Source organism: Platichthys flesus, chromosome 15, assembly GCF_949316205.1.
Source record: "Platichthys flesus chromosome 15, fPlaFle2.1, whole genome shotgun sequence".
Taxonomy (NCBI): domain Eukaryota; kingdom Metazoa; phylum Chordata; class Actinopteri; order Pleuronectiformes; family Pleuronectidae; genus Platichthys; species Platichthys flesus.
Window position 1 is genome coordinate 12,323,722 of NC_084959.1, and position 19,488 is coordinate 12,343,209.

The window sequence follows — 19,488 nt, forward strand, 5'->3', positions numbered from 1 at the left end:
TAAGAACAATAACGTAACCAATCACCAGCAATGGGATACAAATGAACGCAGCTCACAAAGAGGAAATAATATCATTTGTCATTCTACTGCTGGAAAGTAATAATAAAGAACAAATTGTGGCAGCTGCTCAATATATTTGTTGATATATATGATATTTCTCATCTACACTGATGACCAAAGTAATTTTTACAGATGTTATGATTATTCCACAGCCTCCTCTAAATGTTTTCCGTCCGTGGCTTTTACTCTATAGATTTGATTAGTTTCCTAACAAGAAAAATTATTAACACTTGGATGACTGGAAAAGGATGACATGAAGGTTTAGAAGTTTGACTTGTTGACTGGGCTTTACACTCTGTTCTACCAACTCTTGTCATCTAATTCTGGAGGTTCATTTGAAGTTCTACCTGAATGAATTTGCCATGGAATGTTGTTAATCTCCCCCTCCTTGGTGTGGCCCATTCTTGAATATTGCAAAATACAAACAAAGCAGCGCTCAGTAACAGGTGGTTATTGAAAATGCCTGATAGTAAAATCCATTGAGAGATGATGGTAGGTTGTTTCAGTAAGGCTTTTGTTTTTTACCATTGTGTTGAGTCTGTTCTCAACCTGCTATTAGCAAGTAATTTTAAACCTCTGTTCATTTGATTTCTCTTTTTAGATGAGAAAGTGATGGCAGACGATGAGTTCACCTGTGACCTCTTCCGTTTCTTGCAGTTGCTTTGTGAAGGTCACAATAACGGTGAGAACTACTCATGTTTCAAATGAGAGTCAGATGAAATAACTTAAAGCAACTTACACACTTTCAAACACTGCTCTTCAAATCAATCTCTGCAGACTTTCAGAACTATCTGCGGACCCAGACGGGAAGCACGACGACCATCAACGTCATCATCTGCACCGTAGATTACCTCCTCCGACTTCAGGTGCAGCTTCACTGTCATTTTGCATTAAGAGGGAAATTAAGGGCCCTATTTCTCAATGTTATATAACTTTATTAAGTAGGGATTGTGTAATCGTACTAAAAGGGTGAAATCATAACCTTGGAGGATGGTAAATAAAGGTTTGAGAGGCCATTTTGGGGATTATTTTGTGATAAGAACTAGATTTTATAGTTGATTGAATGTCCACTTCCAACTTTGCTATATAACTTTGTCATGGATTTTCAGATTTTTGTTTTATTCCCAAAGGCTTTTAGAAGAAATTCTGTGAAGTCATATGACTGAATATTTTGTATTAAGTATTTCAAATTCATTAAGACAGGATTTATTTATATGCCAAATAATAATTTCTTTGTGTTTTTCCAACCCAGGAGTCTATCAGTGATTTCTACTGGTACTATTCTGGAAAGGATGTAATCGATGAACCAGGCAAAAAGAATTTCTCCAAAGCTATGATTGTTGCGAAGCAGATTTTTAACAGTCTAACTGAATATATTCAGGTAAAATATATAACCGAATCAGCCGTTCGCAGTAGTTATTTTCTCTGTGTGTGTAAGTAACACACAGTTTTTCTTTTCAGGGCCCATGCACTGGCAACCAACAGTCCCTGGCCCACAGCAGGCTGTGGGATGCTATTGTCGGGTTCCTTCATGTCTTTGCCCACATGATGATGAAGCTGGCACAGGTACGCACAACGCAATCGTTGCATAACATCTTACAAACAGAAGATAACTAGCTGCAGACATGTCAATGAAAGGAAACACAAACTTTGGACTGAGTTCCCGACCTCAATTCTACACTTGTATAACTAGAATGTCACTCAGTAGGCCACATACCTCCGCCATGACCCAACATTCCCCTTTTTAAACCACATCTAAACTCCCTAGATCTAGATTTTGATCTGGATCTGCAACAAATTTGCACTCTGTCCCCTAAGGATGCCGTTTTTCCCCCCCACAAATTCCAAGAATAACTTCCTGGGAAATCAGTGAAGATTTCCCAAAAAATGTCCTATCTCACAATGTGAAAGAAAGTAATGAAAAATGTCTTGCTCCTCCCCCTGATCCAGATCTGCAAAAAAATGTAAATGGCTCTTCCCTGGCCCAGACCGCATCCTTCCTTTAGGTTTAGTTGTCCTGCAGTTATTGAATAATCTTGCCCACAAACAAACATACCAGCAAACAAACGGACAGGGGTGCAAAAAAATAAAATGAGTAATGTCAGACCAAATCGGTTAGAGAACATATAATTCAGTCAAGATGTACTCAATATTCAGATATTGATGGTAACTATGAAAAGTGATGTTTAGAGCCTACTGCTGCTCATCCTTTGTTTCACTTTAGCTCACAGTATTTATCTTGAGTAACAGGCGAGGAACAACATATTTATATTACAATATTATAGTTTACTTCCATCATTTCCTTTTGGGAATCAGTATAGTTCTGTTGATCTCAGTGCATTAGCTCTCCTGAGAACATGTACACAACAGTATAAACCATACAACACGTGCATGAGTAAAAGATGTGTTGTTACAATCCTAATAGTGAACATGCTTGCAATCTTCTATCCATTAGGCGGCCGGTATACACTGCATATAGAACGCCTGAATAATACATTGAGAGAGTAAAGTCACTTTGGATTTCTGTGAATATTTCCACCATTGGTTTGTACTGATTGTTTCAAAGTGGTTCCTCACATTCAAATGAACAGCAATCTCCTTCACAGAAAAAAAGTCTTGACTTGTCGCAGTAGAAATTTCACCAGCGTAAAAGATAGAATCAATAATGGTCCAGTCCCATTTAGCTGCTTCAGTTTCAGGGTCCTGGTGCTGTGCATGTTGGCTCACTGTCACACCGACCACACTTACATGGACAGCTTTATTTCAACCAGTGACCTTATTCTGGATAACATTCAGGAGTTTCTAATCGAATATTTCATTCCTATTACCGTTAATATGCTATATAGCATAGTCTGATTATGACTCATGTAAATATTAGGTCTTACTGCTTGTTTAAACTTGAACTCAGGGTTAATTTCCTCAAGTAGTTGGTTACTGCCGTAGAATTCTTTGAAAATTTGTCATGACACGATTAAGACCTTCGCGTGTCTATATAATGTGACTAAGGTCGGACTACTCCACGTGTCTTAATTCAATTATTGCTTATTCTGCGTATAACCTTATTCATGTTAAGGGAATCACAGCTTCTTATTCAGACTATAATCTGGTTAATATCAGAATATTAGTGTCCATGTAAATGTGTTAGTGGGTCCCTTGAACTGAACAGAACCATTATTCATGTTATCAGTCACAGCCGTGCTTTTCCTTCTGCGACAAGTCAAACGTTGCAGAAACAAGAACCTTTTATGTGGCTGTATCCACTGTGATCTACACCATTCCCTTTCCCTGAATTGAAAAATATGTGATTATAATGAAAATCCAACCAACCAACCTGACTGAACATGTGGAACCACATTGATTTCAGACACGGTGCAGCTTTAATGCTACAAATGAAAGGTCCAAATACTTTGAGAGAAATCACATGACTTTTTCGCTCTGTACAAAGCAGTCATCCCCTGTGGATGACTGAGGCTAATAGCACAACTTTATCGGTAGTAAAGTGTTTGCATGCGTAACCCTTTAATCTGATTCAAGTTAAAAGACAGACCCATACACTCGTCTGTAGGTCCCCAGCTCCGCACACGCTAACATACGATGCACTTAACACAAAATTACTTTCCCGTGCCCCTTTTGACCTGATATTCTCAAGTATTGGCTGTTCTGTTGGACAGTAATCATATTGAATTACACCAGTGAAAATGGGATATTTAAACACTGTATGTATAAAATTTGATGTATCAATTAGAAAGTTTTCTTCGGTGGTCGCAAGCAGCCCTCTAACCGTTTGGTCATTTCCTGAACTTGAAATTATTTTTGTTAAAATAGTGGCCTCAATTTGTAAATTTATTCTAGCCAAGGTGTTATTTAAAAAATTTGCTGTGAAATAAAATAATATATATATATATAAATATGTAATATTCAAAAGTTGAAAATGTAATAATGCTTTTATTGTGTAACAACTGAATCATTTATTCATTATTTAAACTGTCTTCCACATGGTCAATGCAGGGTAAAGTATGTATCCATTTTATTTATCTATTGATGTGATATTGTGTTTACTAGTATGGACTTTATTCAGTGTGGGTTTCCCTTATCAGGTCGTTTTATATCCACCTGCTTTTAAGCATGAAATGAGAATTGACCCCATTTAAAAGCTCTTATTCATTATTCCTTTGAGGTTGATATGGGAAGATCTGAGATTATCTAAATTAATCAAGTCAAACTAAAAGTGATAATAGATAAATCATTTGGTGATGAAAAGGTGTATTTACTTTTAGTGTTGTCCAGCAGAGGGCATTAAATGAAACTAAAACACATTGTGAATTAGAAGAGCAAATCTTTACCTTCAGAATTTCAAAGTAAGTGAACCATTTATTTAGCGTTACCATAATTACCTTATCATTAAGAGAGTATCAAAAGCCAGAGAAACAATCAGAGTCTGACAAGTCATAAATAAATAGTTAAATAGGCTGCTGAGCTACTGGCCGCATGTGCACTGCTTGTAGGCTTCTTTTGAACTGAACTGAATGTGACAGCTCGGACTCACAATGGACTGAATGCACCAGTGAACTGAGGAGAGTCAGAGTCAGCTCACACAGTAATAAAGACTTCTCATATCTAATCAAAACCGTTTGTGACCACTCAGGCCATTCAAACTACATAATTAACATTTTTAAATACATTTTGAAATGTGTGTTTCTCCCTGATATTACTTTAGTATTATTTCAAAAATATTTATTTCTTATATAGGTTTTTCAGCCATAATTTCAAAATCATATTTTGAATTGAATCTTTGATGGCTATTGAAGGATTACATAAGTGAAGTTAAAGCAGGTAAAGATCCACTTTTGTCGCACACAAGATAATTCATAATGAGAGAAGCAGGTGACTACAAAATATCCTGACAGGGGGGCTGACCTTTAACCTCCGCTTCTGGAGTATACACTTTAATATGAGATCTCTAATAATTAACCTGAAAGAGTATGCTTTACACTTGTGGTGTGTTGCTTTGGTGCTTTTGTATTGCTTTGTCTATAACACTAAACTCTAAACATCATATATCTATATATATATAGATATATGTGTGTGTGTGTGTGTGTGTGTATCATATACTGTAAAGTGCTTTGAGTGGTCTTCAAGACTAGAAAGCACTTTATAAATACAGACCTTTAAGTATATATATATATATGTTATATAGGATATATATATATTTATAAATCATAGCTGTCCACAACATATTTAGGAGGAGGCTACATGTCCAAACACAAACCATATAAAGAGAAGATGATCACTGCACAGTGTGCAGACTTAATCTTTATTGATTGGTTGGTAAATGCTAAGATGTCCCTTCTAAAGTCTCAGCTATTTAAAGTAATTTCTATTCTCAAGATTATTTGATGAATTTTGAATCGGAATAACTGACGTGTCAAACCAGCACTTAAATTGACCAATTATCTCAGAATAAGGGTTTGGTTAATTAACTTATTGTTGAAATACCCTCTTATCATAACAAGTATTTGAGTCACGATGTGTTATAATAATTTTGTGTGATAACTTTTCAAGCTTTACATCTGTCTTTTTACTTCACCAATGACTATTGCATCTCTATAAAGCCATGTGAAATCCTAATCTTTGATTTAACCTGCTGTTATTACTGTAAGAGTTTGTGCGTCTTCTTCTGATGACAGGACTCGAGCCAGATTGGTTTGCTGAAGGAGCTTCTTGACCTGCAGAAAGACATGGTTGTTATGTTGCTCTCACTGTTGGAGGGTAAGGAGCTTTTGTTTGATGATGTGCTCATCAGTTTTCATTTCCTGCCGTCTTGTCCAATTCAAACCTCTGTTTGTGTTTTACTCTGTGTTATTCAGGCAACGTGGTCAATGGAACGATCGCCCGCCAGATGGTGGACATGCTGGTGGAGTCCTCCAGTAACGTTGAGATGATCCTGAAGTTCTTTGACATGTTCCTCAAACTTAAAGACATCGTGGCTTCGGACGCTTTCCGCGATTATGTCACCGACCCGCGAGGACTGATCTCCAAGAAGGACTTCCAGAAGGCCATGGACAGTCAAAAGCAGTACGCTCCCTCCGAGATCCAGTTTCTTCTGTCCTGCTCGGAGGCTGATGAGAACGACATGATCAACTACGAGGAGTTTGCCAGTCGCTTTCAGGAACCCGCCAAAGATATCGGCTTCAACATCGCCGTGCTGCTCACCAACCTGTCTGAGCACGTCCCCCATGACACCAGGCTACAGAACTTCCTCGGGCAGGCAGAGAGTGTGCTGAACTACTTCCGCCCCTTCCTTGGCCGTATTGAAATAATGGGCGCCAGCAGAAAGATTGAGCGCATCTACTTTGAAATCAGTGAAGTGAACCGCAAGCAGTGGGAGATGCCCCAAGTCAGAGAGTCCAAACGACAGTTCATCTTTGATGTGGTTAATGAGGGCGGTGAATCCGAGAAAATGGAAATGTTTGTCAACTTCTGTGAGGACACCATCTTTGAGATGAATATAGCCTCTCAGATTTCAGAGCAGGAGGAGGAGGAGAAGGGAGAGGAGGATGACGAAGTAGAGGAAAGTGGAGGTGAGGCCGGACAAGGAGGGGGAGCAAACGGAGGAGGGGATGAGGACAGTAACGGAGAGGAAGGAGAGCCCGAATCAAGCTCGGCCTTCGCAGACTTTATAAACAGCATGTTGGGCTTCTTCAGCATATTCACCTTCCGTAACCTTCGCAGACAATACCGCAGAGTGAGGAAAATGACCATCAAAGAGATCGTGGTGGCTCTGTCCACTTTCTTCTGGACCATCTTAATGAGCATACTCCACTTCATTTACAATGTGTGCAAAGGCTTCTTCATGATCATCTGGCAAACTCTGTTCGGTGGTGGCTTAGTGGAGGGGGCGAAAAATATCACGGTGACAGAGATTTTAGCCAGCATGCCAGACCCCACGCAGGACGACGTGCACGGGGACGGACCAGGGGAGCCGAGAACAGGGGAGGAACAAGACACTGGGGGGGTGACGGACACTGGAGAGACTGGCAGTGGGGAGGAAGAAGAGGAGGACACCCAGGAAAAAGAGGGTGGGAGGATACCAGGTATGGATGCTCCAGGTGGACTTGGTGACATGGGTGTAGAGGCAGCTGTCGAACCCCCTACTCCCGAAGGAACTCCAATAACAAAGAGGAAAAAAGTGAGTTTTTTGCATCTTAAATGAAACACAATGGATCAATTAGCCAATAATTCTCATAATATTTATTCCTCCAGGGAAGGGAAAAAGAGAGCCCTGAAATTCTGGTGGTTACTGTGTGTTTTTGTTTGGTTACAGGCTCCAGAAGAGACTGATGTGAGCCAGAAACCCCCTGAACCTGTTCCTGTAGCAGAGCCTCCTCCAGAACCTGAAAAGGCAGAGTAAGAAACAAGTGGATTTTCCATCCACATTAACATACACTCCACGGACTAAATAAATACTAGATATTTAAAAAAAACGAAAACTACTGTGTTTGATTTTCAGTGTTGAATCTGGAGAGAAAGCGGAGAAAGATTCCCAGAGCAAAGAGAAAGAGCAGCCAGAAAAACCCAGGAAATCTGCAAAGAAAAAGGAGAAGCCGAAAAGGGAGGGAGGCTTTCAGATCTGGGCTGAGCTGGAAACCCAAAGAATGAAATTCATGGTGACACAGCTGCTCGTGTTTTGCTCGCATGAATTCAATGTCCTCTCACGTCACACTTACTAACGCAGTAACTGACTCTCTCCTTTGTAGAACTACCTCTCCAGAAACTTTTACAACCTGCGCTTTTTGGCTCTGTTCCTTGCATTTGCGCTGAACTTCATTCTGCTGTTCTACAAGGTACAAATATAATTTTACAAATCAATAATTATGTAGTGCTATATATTTGCTTTGTAGACTAAGTCTGAGCTGCCTCTGGTCTACATTGCTCCGCTCTGTCCAGGTGTCTGAAATCCCACCCGGTGGTGAGGAAATGGAAGGATCTGGAATGGGGGAGGGCAGCGGGCTGTTCGAGGGCTCTGGCTTGTTTGAAGGTTCAGGGGAAGAGGCTGAGGGATCTGGATGGGATGAAGAAGGAGAAGAGGAGGAAGAAGACGTGCCGGTTTATTTCTATTTAGAGGAGAGCACGGGCTACATGCAGCCCACCATGGCCTTCATCGCCCTCCTGCACACAGTCATCTCGTTCATCTGCATCATCGGCTACAACTGCCTCAAGGTAGGATGAGAGAAAAACTGTCAGAAAGTAAAAAGTTTCCTACTTTAGTTTAACAACATACACATTTGTCTTTGTTAGATTCCACTTGTGATCTTTAGAAGAGAGAAAGAACTCGCAAGAAAGCTTGAGTTTGATGGACTTTACATCACCGAGCAGCCTGAGGACGATGACATCAAGGGCCAATGGGACCGTCTGGTCCTCAATACACCGTATGTGGGACCGGGAGTCACTCCAGACAGATGCTTCATCATAATATCAATATTGAAATTTAATTCATACATTGTGTCCTTTTAATTCCACAGCTCTTTCCCAAACAACTATTGGGATAAATTCGTCAAACGAAAGGTGAGTGGTTTTGTTTGTTTTCAAAATGGCAGCTGTAGAGCATGTTAACAATGTCTAATACATCTAATATCTGTGTCCAGGTTCTTGATAAGTACGGAGACATTTACGGCAGAGAAAGAATCGCCGAACTGCTCGGTGTTGATTTAGCCTCCCTGGACGTGAGTCAGCAGCACGAGAAGAAACAGGAGGAACCAGACAACTCCGTGTTTGCATGGTATGGTAAAGGAGAGCTGTGCCACGGGGCACCTCAGACATTGCTTTTTAAAACTGTAAGCTAATATTTCAAGTGGATAACAACCAATATTGTGTCTTTGTAGGGCGACCACCGTCGACATCAAGTACCAGATCTGGAAATTTGGTGTTGTGTTCACAGACGGTGTAAGCAAACCTATACTTGATTCTATATAACACCACACTATACACTAAAAAAGCTTAATTTAGTGTGAATGCCACAGTACGATATATTTCTTTTATAAAATATATTTACTATAGAATTTATTAATATTACGGGAAATTACATATTCATATTTTTGTGATTATTAAACTGCTTAATGGTCTGGAATGTTGAATAACATTTAATTATCTGTAAAAAAATAGAAAAGAAATACACATCCCATTGCTCAATGTGTGAAATTGTATCTCCAGAATAACTTTTACCATAATTTGACAATAAGTGTTTGGACAGTTTTGTTCTTTACGGGTTCCTTTTTTTTTCTACAGTGTACTCCATACTGTAGTATCCTACATGAACACCACTTTGCCTTTATGACGTGACATCACCCTCCTTGTTATCTCTTTGCAGACTTTCCTGTATCTCTGTTGGTACCTGGTGATGTCCTTGCTTGGACATTACAACAACTTCTTCTATGCCTGTCACCTGCTGGACATCGCCATGGGTGTGAAAACTCTCCGTACGATCCTGTCCTCAGTCACACACAATGGCAAACAGGCAAGTGCAGAGGAACTTCAGCAGTATTCATTTAGTCTCTATCGGTGAGAGAATGTACTGACTGTGTTACCCTCTTCTTTTTGCCAGCTCATGATGACTGTGGGCTTGTTGGCCGTGGTGGTGTACCTCTACACCGTCATCGCCTTCAATTTCTTCCGCAAGTTTTACAACAAGGGCGAGGAGGAGGACGAGCCAGATATGAAATGCGATGACATGATGACTGTAAGTCACTCTTTGTCTCTCTGATGTCAAATGAAATGTGCCTGTTGCTACATTCACGTCTGCGCCGCTTCCTAAACAATGTGTATTTGCTTTACTTTGCAGTGTTACTTGTTCCACATGTACGTGGGTGTGCGGGCAGGAGGAGGCATCGGGGATGAGATCGAGGATCCTGCTGGAGATGAATACGAGTTGTATCGAGTGGTCTTTGATATAACCTTCTTCTTCTTCGTCATTGTCATTCTGCTGGCTATTATTCAGGGTAAAGATGGTGTTAGCCAGGAAAACACTTTGCAAATGCCATGTCTTTGGGTATAATATGGAAGCCCTGAAATGGAAGAATATCTTTTTTCAAAGAATGTTTTATTTGGGAAAATATTTCCAGGCTTTTTTTTTCCTATTCGCGAATTAGGCATCACCCGGTGTAACACGTTATTATTTGTTACTACATGTTTATTGTTGTAATTCTAATTTTGGCCACAGGAGAACCATGTCAGATGTAAACCCGGTCTACACAGCACTAAAAGCCATCTTGTTTTTTTCCAGTCAATTTTTTATTTCTCCCTGTACAGTAGAGAGCACTTATACTGTTGTGTTATTTAACTGGGTTAGCTTTACTGTCATGTCTTTATCATATTTATTTTATATCTTTCAGAGATATAGGATAACTCATAAAATGAAAATAAATGGTTACAAAGTTAACAAACTAATGGTAATGATCATAATGATAATGCATTGATAAGGATAAAGGATAGACTTGAAACTGTTGGAGGAATGGAAATTAAAATGATCTTTGCCACTTGACTGATTTAATAAGCACCTCTGATGATAATGTTACTGTCCAAATACAAATAGGTCTGATCATTGATGCCTTTGGAGAACTCAGAGACCAACAAGAGCAGGTCAAGGAGGACATGGAGGTAAAAGATAAAACACTTAAAAGTCAACACCTTTTCTTCACTTGTGCACAAGATGGCAGCTTCATCTCCTATCACTTGTATGTGCAGACAAAATGCTTCATATGTGGCATCGGGAGCGACTACTTCGACACGACGCCGCATGGTTTCGAGACTCACACTTTAGATGAGCACAACCTGGCCAATTACATGTGAGTATCGGGCTCTGTGTTACACCGTGTACATGTTCAATATGTGAGTGTGTGTGTATTTGTGAAAATGTGAACATGTCCTTTCCAGGTTCTTCTTAATGTATCTTATCAACAAAGACGATACAGAGCACACTGGACAGGTCAGTCAGCTGTTATTACGTTTTTATTGACTCTTTATTTATTTATATATGTATTCATTTTATGAGCCAGTTTCCCACTGACTGTCTCCTCCATTCTATCGCGTTGTTAAATCCCGTGTTTCAGGAGTCGTACGTGTGGAAGATGTACCAGGAGCGATGCTGGGACTTCTACCCCGCTGGAGACTGTTTCAGAAAACAATACGAGGATCAGCTCTCCTAATCAACAAGTAGTCCACACACACAACTACTGAGCTGACGTCCTGCTTGTGTTCGTCATTCCTGACAAAACACACAACAAATGAAATGTGTCACAAAAAAACATGCGAAACAAGCAGAGCAACTGTCGGTGCATAAAGGTCATCTTTAGCAGATTGTTGAACTGCCAGTGGAGAAAGAAGCTTTCTATGCAAAGGAAGCTCATGCCAGAAATCCCCTTTTTTAAGTTGAATCATTTTACACTAGTCCAGGAATAAGTATTCAATCATACTTTATATCACTTTACATACAAATGTTGACTCTTTCACCAATTTCCATATGCTGTTGTTTATTATGAGATTTAATGAAGGGAATGTGATGAATCGACTGCATCAATCTGCACAAACCAAACACAATGAGGATGTTAGCTTTGTCTTTATACATAAACAATAGTTTTATTTGAAGTCATCATGTATTTACTCTTTAACGCGATTATTGTGTCACTTTCACTTTGGTTTATAACATTTAGTTTCCTTCAGAGTCTGAAGCTTGTATCTTTGATTTTAAATTATTTTATTTATTGTTTTTTCATGACAACTTCATGACAACAAAGCCTGTGATTACAATTCAATTCTGTATGAGAATAAACTTAATTCTAATGACCCTCCTGTCTTGTCATGACTGCTTTGGAATAGAAAGGTTAAAGATTAAAAAATATATCCCCTAATGTCTATAGAGAAAGCATCGGATTTTAGAACCACTTTAAATTCTGTATATTTAAAAATTGGTTCTTGTTTAAAAATACAGCTGAATCATGTTCATGAGCCATTTTAGGCAGGAATTCATTGTGCACACAGACACACACAAACACACAAACAAACACACACACACACAAACACACAGACACAAACACACACATACACACACACACACACACACACTAGAGCAGTTGGTGTAGCATCCCATCACAACCCATTTTCCTTCCAAACTGCTGGACCCTGGCCCCGCGGAGAAGAATCGCTGTACGAGGATTAACGCTGGGCATTAAAACTCACATTGAGCCTTGTGATTTCCCCCCCCATCCTGTCCCTGTATCCCGTTCTCTCTGAGCCTGTCACACTGGGTTCCATCGTCTGCTAACATGAACATGAACATGAACATCTCTGGGATCCATCATGGGACGCTGAGGATGCACGGTGAGTTGATTCTCTTTCTTGGCTCAGAAGGCGACATTGTAGCTGTGGTGACATTGTGTGAGTACACACGATTGTCTCTCTTTTATCCAGATATGGGATAGTGTCATTGTTCTCATTCGGTGTCTGTTCACTATCAAGCCTTTATGAATACTGATCTAGTTTCCCTAGTTTTACTCTTTAGAGGTTTGGTTAAAAAATTACACACATTACATTATATTATAGTTAAATCAGTTAGCAATTGTCTTGAGACCATACAATTACAATTATGAGGAAATAATTATAATAATTTAATGATTCTATAAATCCTCTATAGTAAGGCAAATGTAAAATGCAGGGGGATTTATTTACCTCACAAATATTGAGCATTACAAATGGGTTTGCACTCTGTAGTTTCAGCTCTAAAGGAAACCCAGATAAAACTATCAGCTCAAACTATGGCTAAAAATACACAGAGTGGACAAGGATGAGGCTCGGCTGCTCTTCCTCTGTCTCTTCACATCATCTTTCAATATTAGAATTCTTTTTTGATCTTTAATAAAAGGATAAAAGGTGTCCATGTGTTTTTTGACTGCATGAAATTAGAACGATTTGGTCTAGATGTGTTTGTGTGTCTGTGTGTGTGCGTGTGTAATTTTGCTAAAACCATGTGCACACTGATCAGCATCGTGTGATTGGTCGAGCCCTGCTTCCACAGACCCTTGATCCTCCAACCATGTGACGGACTCTAATCTGTGGGGATGACAGAATGACAGTGTTCATGCTTTAATCCCGCTGTACAGTGCTCGCAGTGCTGTCACGAACACTGTGACCACACCCAGTACTGGCTGTAAACTCTGTTGTTCTGATTAAAAATGATTAATCATAGCAACATTTCTCCAACAAATACTAATTTAATATTTAGTGCCATATCCTGTTATGTCCACCCTGCTTCTCCTATCCAGGTGGATTCATTTTCAAACAGTGGAAAAAGAGGTTCCTGCTGCTCACAGCTGAGGGCAGCCTTCTTGTTTGCCATGATGTGTCGTCTCCTCCCGACCAGCTTGTGATGTTGCAGAGCAGCTGTGAGGCGATTGTGGAAGGAAAGGAGATCCTGGATCTGCCCAAATTACCATCGAGTGGATGCAGGGATTGCTGCTTTGCTCTGATCCTCCCCCAGAACAAGTACCTGCTGCTGCTGGCTGAAACACCTGCAGACTGCAGGTCTGGTGGCCACTGTCATTTCCCTAAACACTTTACTTTGTAGATAAATACTCTGTCCAGATATTGGAGTTCTGTTTTGTGATGCAATATGAACAAATTACCAGCAATTACCTTGAGGCATATACTTTTTCGCCTCATGTGCCAAGAGTAGGACGTTCTCACGTCTGTCTTTAAAATAATATTAATACTTTTTTTATATAGCACTTTTCAAAGCAAAGCTAGACAGTACTTTACAGGAAAAAATGATAAAAGTAATACAAATATAAAATGTCAAGCAAACTTCCAATAAAGCAAATCGGAAGAAATAAATATATAAAATAGAACGGTTCAGATATTACCAGTTAGAGTAACATCATTGTATATCTGTACAATGATGTACAGATCTGAGCTATATCGAGACTTAGAAAATATATATAAGATCAAACCACAAGCCTAGTAAAAGTGCAATTATACAGAGCGATTTAAAGGAGGATAAGGAGTCAGCGGGTCTGACCTGTTTCAGATGTTTGTTTTAAAGTGAGGACGTCCTAACAGAAACAAATATGAAGCTACAGCCCTTAGCCTTTTAGCTTAGCTTAACATAGGGAACAATCAGGCACTGTAAAAACAGCAAGATTTCAGGAGGTAAAAAAAACAACGAAATTCAGTTATAATTTTGGAATAAACATAACATGTTAATTATCATCCCTTAGTGATCCCTGTCTCTTTATGCTAAGCCGACTGCATAGCTGTGGCTTCGTATTTAATGGACAGATACAAAAAAGAGAGAGAGTGGTATCTAAGGAGCTCTCAGTAAGGAAGATGTAGCATACAAATTTGCTCTTATGTGTAATTTCCAAAATGTTGAACTTTTTCTTAAATTTTGCTCATATAACACAACTTACTTTTTTCACCTGACAGCTTGTGCATAGGTTCATGACTGACAGCAATATTGTGTAACAGGAAGTAGAAAGGCCGAATATGCTATCTCCTCTGAGCCCCAATAGGCTTCTATACATTCCATTCCTGAACCAGTTACTTCTCTGTTATTCACTTTATTTGATTGATGTGTGTACATTTGGCATTGAGGTAATAACAGAATACATTTCTTCACTTTTTCTAGTCAATGGGTGAATGTGCTGAAAAAAGTGAAAATGGTAAGACATTAATATTGTTTTTAGAAAATGTGCCCGGTTGCCATGTTATAAAGTTCCACCATCTGAGATACTGTTGATTTCAACAGTGTAAACTTTGACCTGCCAATGTCATTAAAACAAAAAATCGGGGGCTCACTGAAGGGTCCATCCGGTAGAGTTAATGAACAAAGTTTCATTGAATAGTTTTTGAGATATTTATTCTGGGCCAATATAGAGTCACGTTATAAGCATGTGTTTAGCCATGCTTATATCCTATTATCCCTTTTATTTAAATATATTTATTATATTTATAGATCTCTTAGGATTTAATGGATAACTGAATTTGATGCTTGTGATTCTCGGTAAGGCCATTATACAAATTTTATTTCCGTCAGAGTCTTTCATCATCTCTCAGTCCCTGTAAGAGACATCAGGTTCCAGCGCGCATTTCTCTGCAAGACCTGGTGCCTGAGCAGATCCTGGACAAAGACCAACCGTCTCCACCTGTTAGTGACAGGAGGTCCCCCTCCCCAGGGCCCATGACCCGTCCGTCCCCGAGGGAGAAAGGTCAGTCTAGGATGCATGCTTGTTTGTGTACATAATAACATTTTCAATATGTATAACTTCTTTGTTCTCTGCTCAAACCACACTATCCAACAGGCCGTAATTCTCCCCGTACAAAGTATGACAAAGGAAGTCCACATTCCGTGAGATGCCTGCGTCACGGCACCATCAGTAACACCGAGGCAGTGAAAGCGGTTTATCTGCTGATGGGAGGGGCTGCTGCTTCTTCTGCTATGGGTTACCTAGGGGCATGCTCCCCCTCTAATCTGGAAGCCAAAGCTCCTGACCTGCCAGTCAACGCAGATTTCTCTGGCTGTGGACCAGCAGGGACGTACCACTCCGGCAGCCCCGCACTCGACTCCCCTCACTATAACAGCTTTGACTTTGAAGTGGCAAACTCTGACTTTGATGCTTTTGATTGTGGTGGGTTTACGTTCTAAGGGTGTGCTGCTTCTAGGCTATGGATATGAACGGTTAGAATGATGGTGACAGAGACATAGGTTATATTGCAGCATGACCTCTTGGATTGAGGGATTCATAATAGCAGTTTCAAATTCATGATGCTCATCTCCTTTTAAGGTGCGTCAAGGAAGCTATTGACAAGCTGGTGTTACCTGCCGTCTTGAAACATGTAGCAGTTAGGCGGAGTAATATTATCTTTCATGTGCAGTTGTGTCTGTGTCCTACGGTCCACTGTAACTCCAATATTACTTATTTTGCTATGTTGTTGTCTCCACTGCCTTCTGAGGGAACTAATTAGCTGCTAAATACTGCCTTTGTGCAGGTTGGTGCAGAGCAGGAAATGTACTGGAAACAGTTGCCCACGTCAGCTGAAAACCCAATGAGCACGGCATGTGTACACAAACTTCAAAGTGATGAGCCAAACAGCTAAAACGTGTCTCTCTCCTCAACCCAGTGATACAGAGTGGATCTGCATATTCAAGTGGGTTCTTCACTAGGCATCAACCCTATTACATTTTCATTGTCAAATAGTTTAATTTGTATTTCTTTCATTTTGAATGGACTTGAAGTTCAAATCAGTTTGTGTTGGACGATCAGACGCATGCATGCACACATTTTTGGAATATCGCTCTGACGTGTTTTGAAACATATGATTCATTTCTGTCGTGTTGTCGTTCCAGAAAATCCTGCCCAGTGAGTGTTACACACCATGGCAGGTTTCCTCATAAGCCTTCAAACACGTGACTCTGCTCCTCCAACCAGACCTCGTGGTGTTGTTTTACATCGGTACCTAACACACCCCCCATGTTTTAACTGAAGGTTTCAATAGTTCACATATTTAGATTTTACTTGAACTTGTGATTAAATTGGACATTCAGTGTGTCCATGAGTTGGTTTATGTGTTCACTTAAACTCTGCGTTATTAACAGCGACACCTTAACTGTTCTATGGACACTGTGATCATTATTGCAAAGGTAATGTCGTGAATAATCCTCTCACCACATGTAGTACACTATCAACACTAACAGTGATTGTGAATGTGATTAGAATTTGTTAGAATTCATGATATAGTGTGTATGTGTCTCAAATGGATAAAAACAATAAATGAAACTAATAAGCAGCATGATACACTCATAATGTCTTAGTCCACAGCCTTGAGTAGATTAGAACAGATCTGCACCTGATATCTCATTTAGCCTCTGACTGGATTAACCGGCTCTTCAGCATCATCTACTCGTGTGCATGTACAGTGTTTCTTTCAACTATCCAGCTGTGCTTATGTCATATGTTCTGTTCAAAGCAGATGGATGTATTGATGTCTACTTTCACTTATTTGAATAAAGCCAACATGTGGAAATGTCTTTCACTTTAGATTAGATTAGATTCAACTTTATTGTCATTGCACAGTACAAGTACTTATACAACGAAATGCAGTTTAGCGTCTAACCAGAAGTGCAAAAAAAGGAGTTAAAGTGCAGAGTATTGTGCGTATTTGAAATGTAAATAAATAAGATATGTACAGTAGCAAATATATATGGAATAATACAGTATTGACAGGTATTGTATGATTAAGAACTATGAGCAGTAATAAAGGAAATAGTACAGTATTAACAGTTTTTGTATGATATAAGAACTATGAGCAGTAAGTAATATATCTGAAGTAGTACAGTATTAACAGGTATAGTATGATATAATAACTTTAAGCAAGATAAATATATAAAAATATATAAATATGACTATACTATAGGCAGGATAATACAGTAGTAAAAAAAAAGTGTAAAACAATGTAGTTCAAGTGTTCAAATGTTCAGTGGTTGGAGGAGGGTGTGTGGCCGGGGGGGGGCTGCTGCTGTCACTGTGGTGCAGAGTTCAGCAGGGTGACAGCTGCAGGGATGAAGCTGTTCCTGAACCTGCTAGTCCGGGAACGGAGGACCCTGTAGCGCCTCCCAGAAGGGAGGAGGGCAAACAGTCTGTGGCTGGGGTGAGAGCTGTTCTTGACAATGCTGCGCGCTCTCCGCAGACATCTCTTGCCCTGGACAGCTGCAATGGTGGGGAGTGAGGAACTGGTGATGCGTTGGGCAGTTTTAACCACCCTCTGCAGTGACTTCCGGTCTGTAACAGAGCAGCTACCATACCATACTGAGATGCAGTTGGTGAGGATGCTCTCGATGGTGCAGCAGTAGAAATTCACCAGAATCTGAGGAGACAGATGAGCCGTCCTCAGTCTCCTCATTAAGAAGAGACGCTGGTGAGCTTTCTTGACCAGGGTTGAGGTGTTGAGGGTCCAAGAGAGGTCCTCAGAGATGTGGACACCCAGGAACTTGAAGCTGGTGACACGCTCGACCTCCGTCCCGTTCATATGGATGGGGGTGTGTGTGCCGCCTTTCTTCCTGAAGTCCACGATGAGCTCTTTGGTCTTCTTGGTGTTGAGAGCCAGGTTGTTGTCGCCGCACCACGCCGCCAGGTGCTGGACCTCTTCTCTGTAGGCCGACTCATCGTTGTTGCTGATGAGGCCAATCAGCTTAGTATCGTCTGCAAACTTGACAAAAGTATTAGTTACATGTACAGGAATGCACTTCATTAGTGAATAGTTAGTTTACTTGAATTTCTACATACTTGTCCGACCCCTAACGCTTTGCTGAATGTCTTTCCTTCTCTCTCGCTTCCTGTTCTGTTTAAAGGGCATAGTGCCCCAAAATAAATATTTGAAAAAAGTATAAAATCAGTTCTTAATCACCAAGACTGCGTTCCCTGCGATGACCTCGGGAAGATAAGGTTGTGAGTGCAGTCTTAATTACTCCCTGGAAATGTGGGACAACTCATCTGCAGAGGGGAACAGCTTGACGTGTGAACAGAGAACCACAGTATTCTTCTTAGTAAGTGCAGCTAACGTAGCCTGTTCATTCTCCATCAGCAGTTTCCCTCTACGTGGTCCACAAGCAACAGAAACCATAAGAAACACTGTGGTCAGTTGTACCGTTGTTATCAAAATGGAGCCAACACCTCTACATGTGGCTATTGGCTAGCAGGTGTTGTCGTGCTCTGGTAGGAACAGTTATTAGCTGATAAATAACAAATATCCGATAATTATTGATAATCATAAAATGAGAACTGGCTATCAATACTTACTGGTCATCACCCTCATATCAGGGACAAATAACCAAACTGTAAATACAGTCTTATTTACAGTGCATGAGTAAGTCTGTGTGAGCCATGTGTGTGTGTTCGGAGAGGGAGTGAGTAAAGAAGAAGAAAACATGGCGGACATTCTCAAATGCGTGATGATGTCACCCAGTGGCACAAGATGGAGGCCTCTACCTGGGGATTCAAGCCAAGAGAGCGTGAACTAGTAGAGAAGGGGGTGTTACACGAGGAGCGAGGAGAGCAATCCTGATCACTGTGGAGAACCTCAATGGTGGAGCAGTGCCCATTAACTTCCCAACAATAATACAGTTTCCAAGCAGCACCGATTTGAAATGCACACTGTAACAACAGAGTCTCTGCCCTGACACTAGCCCCTTTAGCTGCTTCATCCCGCAGCATTGGTGTGGCGATCCATCTGGTGTGGTTTCAGCACGCTCCTTGGTGAGCCGCTCTGTGTTCCTGCAGGGCAGAGGGGAAGACAGCGGGGTCGACTCAGTAGGACAGAAAACGTGTAATCCGTTATCTCCTTGACAAAACCTTTGGTCCTTCTGCGTGCAGTGTGAGAGATCAG

General features: G+C 40.4%; 2 protein-coding genes across 4 annotated transcripts in view; both read left to right on the forward strand.

The window, feature by feature from the left end:
* LOC133969288 (ryanodine receptor 1-like) overlaps window positions 1–11,903 on the forward strand; it is a 45,626-nt gene extending 33,723 nt beyond the window's left edge. The window contains exons 86-106 of the mRNA XM_062405674.1: window positions 662–742; window positions 838–926; window positions 1,313–1,441; window positions 1,522–1,626; window positions 5,748–5,829; window positions 5,928–7,249; window positions 7,385–7,467; window positions 7,571–7,727; window positions 7,818–7,904; window positions 8,008–8,280; window positions 8,359–8,489; window positions 8,583–8,625; window positions 8,706–8,839; window positions 8,943–9,003; window positions 9,428–9,574; window positions 9,662–9,796; window positions 9,899–10,055; window positions 10,649–10,713; window positions 10,801–10,901; window positions 10,990–11,041; window positions 11,166–11,903. Of these exons, the coding sequence (XP_062261658.1) occupies window positions 662–742; window positions 838–926; window positions 1,313–1,441; window positions 1,522–1,626; window positions 5,748–5,829; window positions 5,928–7,249; window positions 7,385–7,467; window positions 7,571–7,727; window positions 7,818–7,904; window positions 8,008–8,280; window positions 8,359–8,489; window positions 8,583–8,625; window positions 8,706–8,839; window positions 8,943–9,003; window positions 9,428–9,574; window positions 9,662–9,796; window positions 9,899–10,055; window positions 10,649–10,713; window positions 10,801–10,901; window positions 10,990–11,041; window positions 11,166–11,261 (3,530 nt within the window). The 3' untranslated portion in view covers window positions 11,262–11,903. The remainder of the gene's footprint in view (window positions 1–661; window positions 743–837; window positions 927–1,312; window positions 1,442–1,521; window positions 1,627–5,747; window positions 5,830–5,927; window positions 7,250–7,384; window positions 7,468–7,570; window positions 7,728–7,817; window positions 7,905–8,007; window positions 8,281–8,358; window positions 8,490–8,582; window positions 8,626–8,705; window positions 8,840–8,942; window positions 9,004–9,427; window positions 9,575–9,661; window positions 9,797–9,898; window positions 10,056–10,648; window positions 10,714–10,800; window positions 10,902–10,989; window positions 11,042–11,165) is intronic.
* Window positions 11,904–12,227: 324 nt separating this feature from the next.
* On the forward strand, window positions 12,228–17,307 carry LOC133969777 (src kinase-associated phosphoprotein 2-like). Of its 3 annotated transcripts, XR_009924246.1 has the most exons (6): window positions 12,228–12,432; window positions 13,374–13,632; window positions 14,735–14,768; window positions 15,143–15,314; window positions 15,408–16,254; window positions 16,454–17,307. XR_009924246.1 is itself a non-coding variant. In XM_062406469.1 (5 exons), the coding sequence occupies exons 1-5, from the start codon at window positions 12,378–12,380 to the stop codon at window positions 15,749–15,751; spliced, it is 864 nt and encodes a 287-aa protein (XP_062262453.1). In that variant the 5' UTR covers window positions 12,228–12,377; the 3' UTR covers window positions 15,752–17,307. The 3 variants fall into 3 exon arrangements, 2 of the variants coding, with proteins under 2 accessions (XP_062262453.1, XP_062262454.1); XM_062406469.1 differs by having other exon boundaries at window positions 15,408–17,307; XM_062406470.1 differs by lacking the exon at window positions 15,408–16,254.
* Window positions 17,308–19,488: the final 2,181 nt, after the last annotated feature.

Coding starts and splice junctions, on each gene's coding strand:
- LOC133969777 (XM_062406469.1), top strand. CDS start 12,378: ATGAACATGAACATGAACATCTCTGGGATCCATCATGGGACGCTGAGG. Junction 12,433..13,373: donor TGGGACGCTGAGGATGCACG/GTGAGTTGATTC, acceptor TCTCCTATCCAG/GTGGATTCATTTTCAAACAG. Junction 13,633..14,734: donor GAAACACCTGCAGACTGCAG/GTCTGGTGGCCA, acceptor CACTTTTTCTAG/TCAATGGGTGAATGTGCTGA.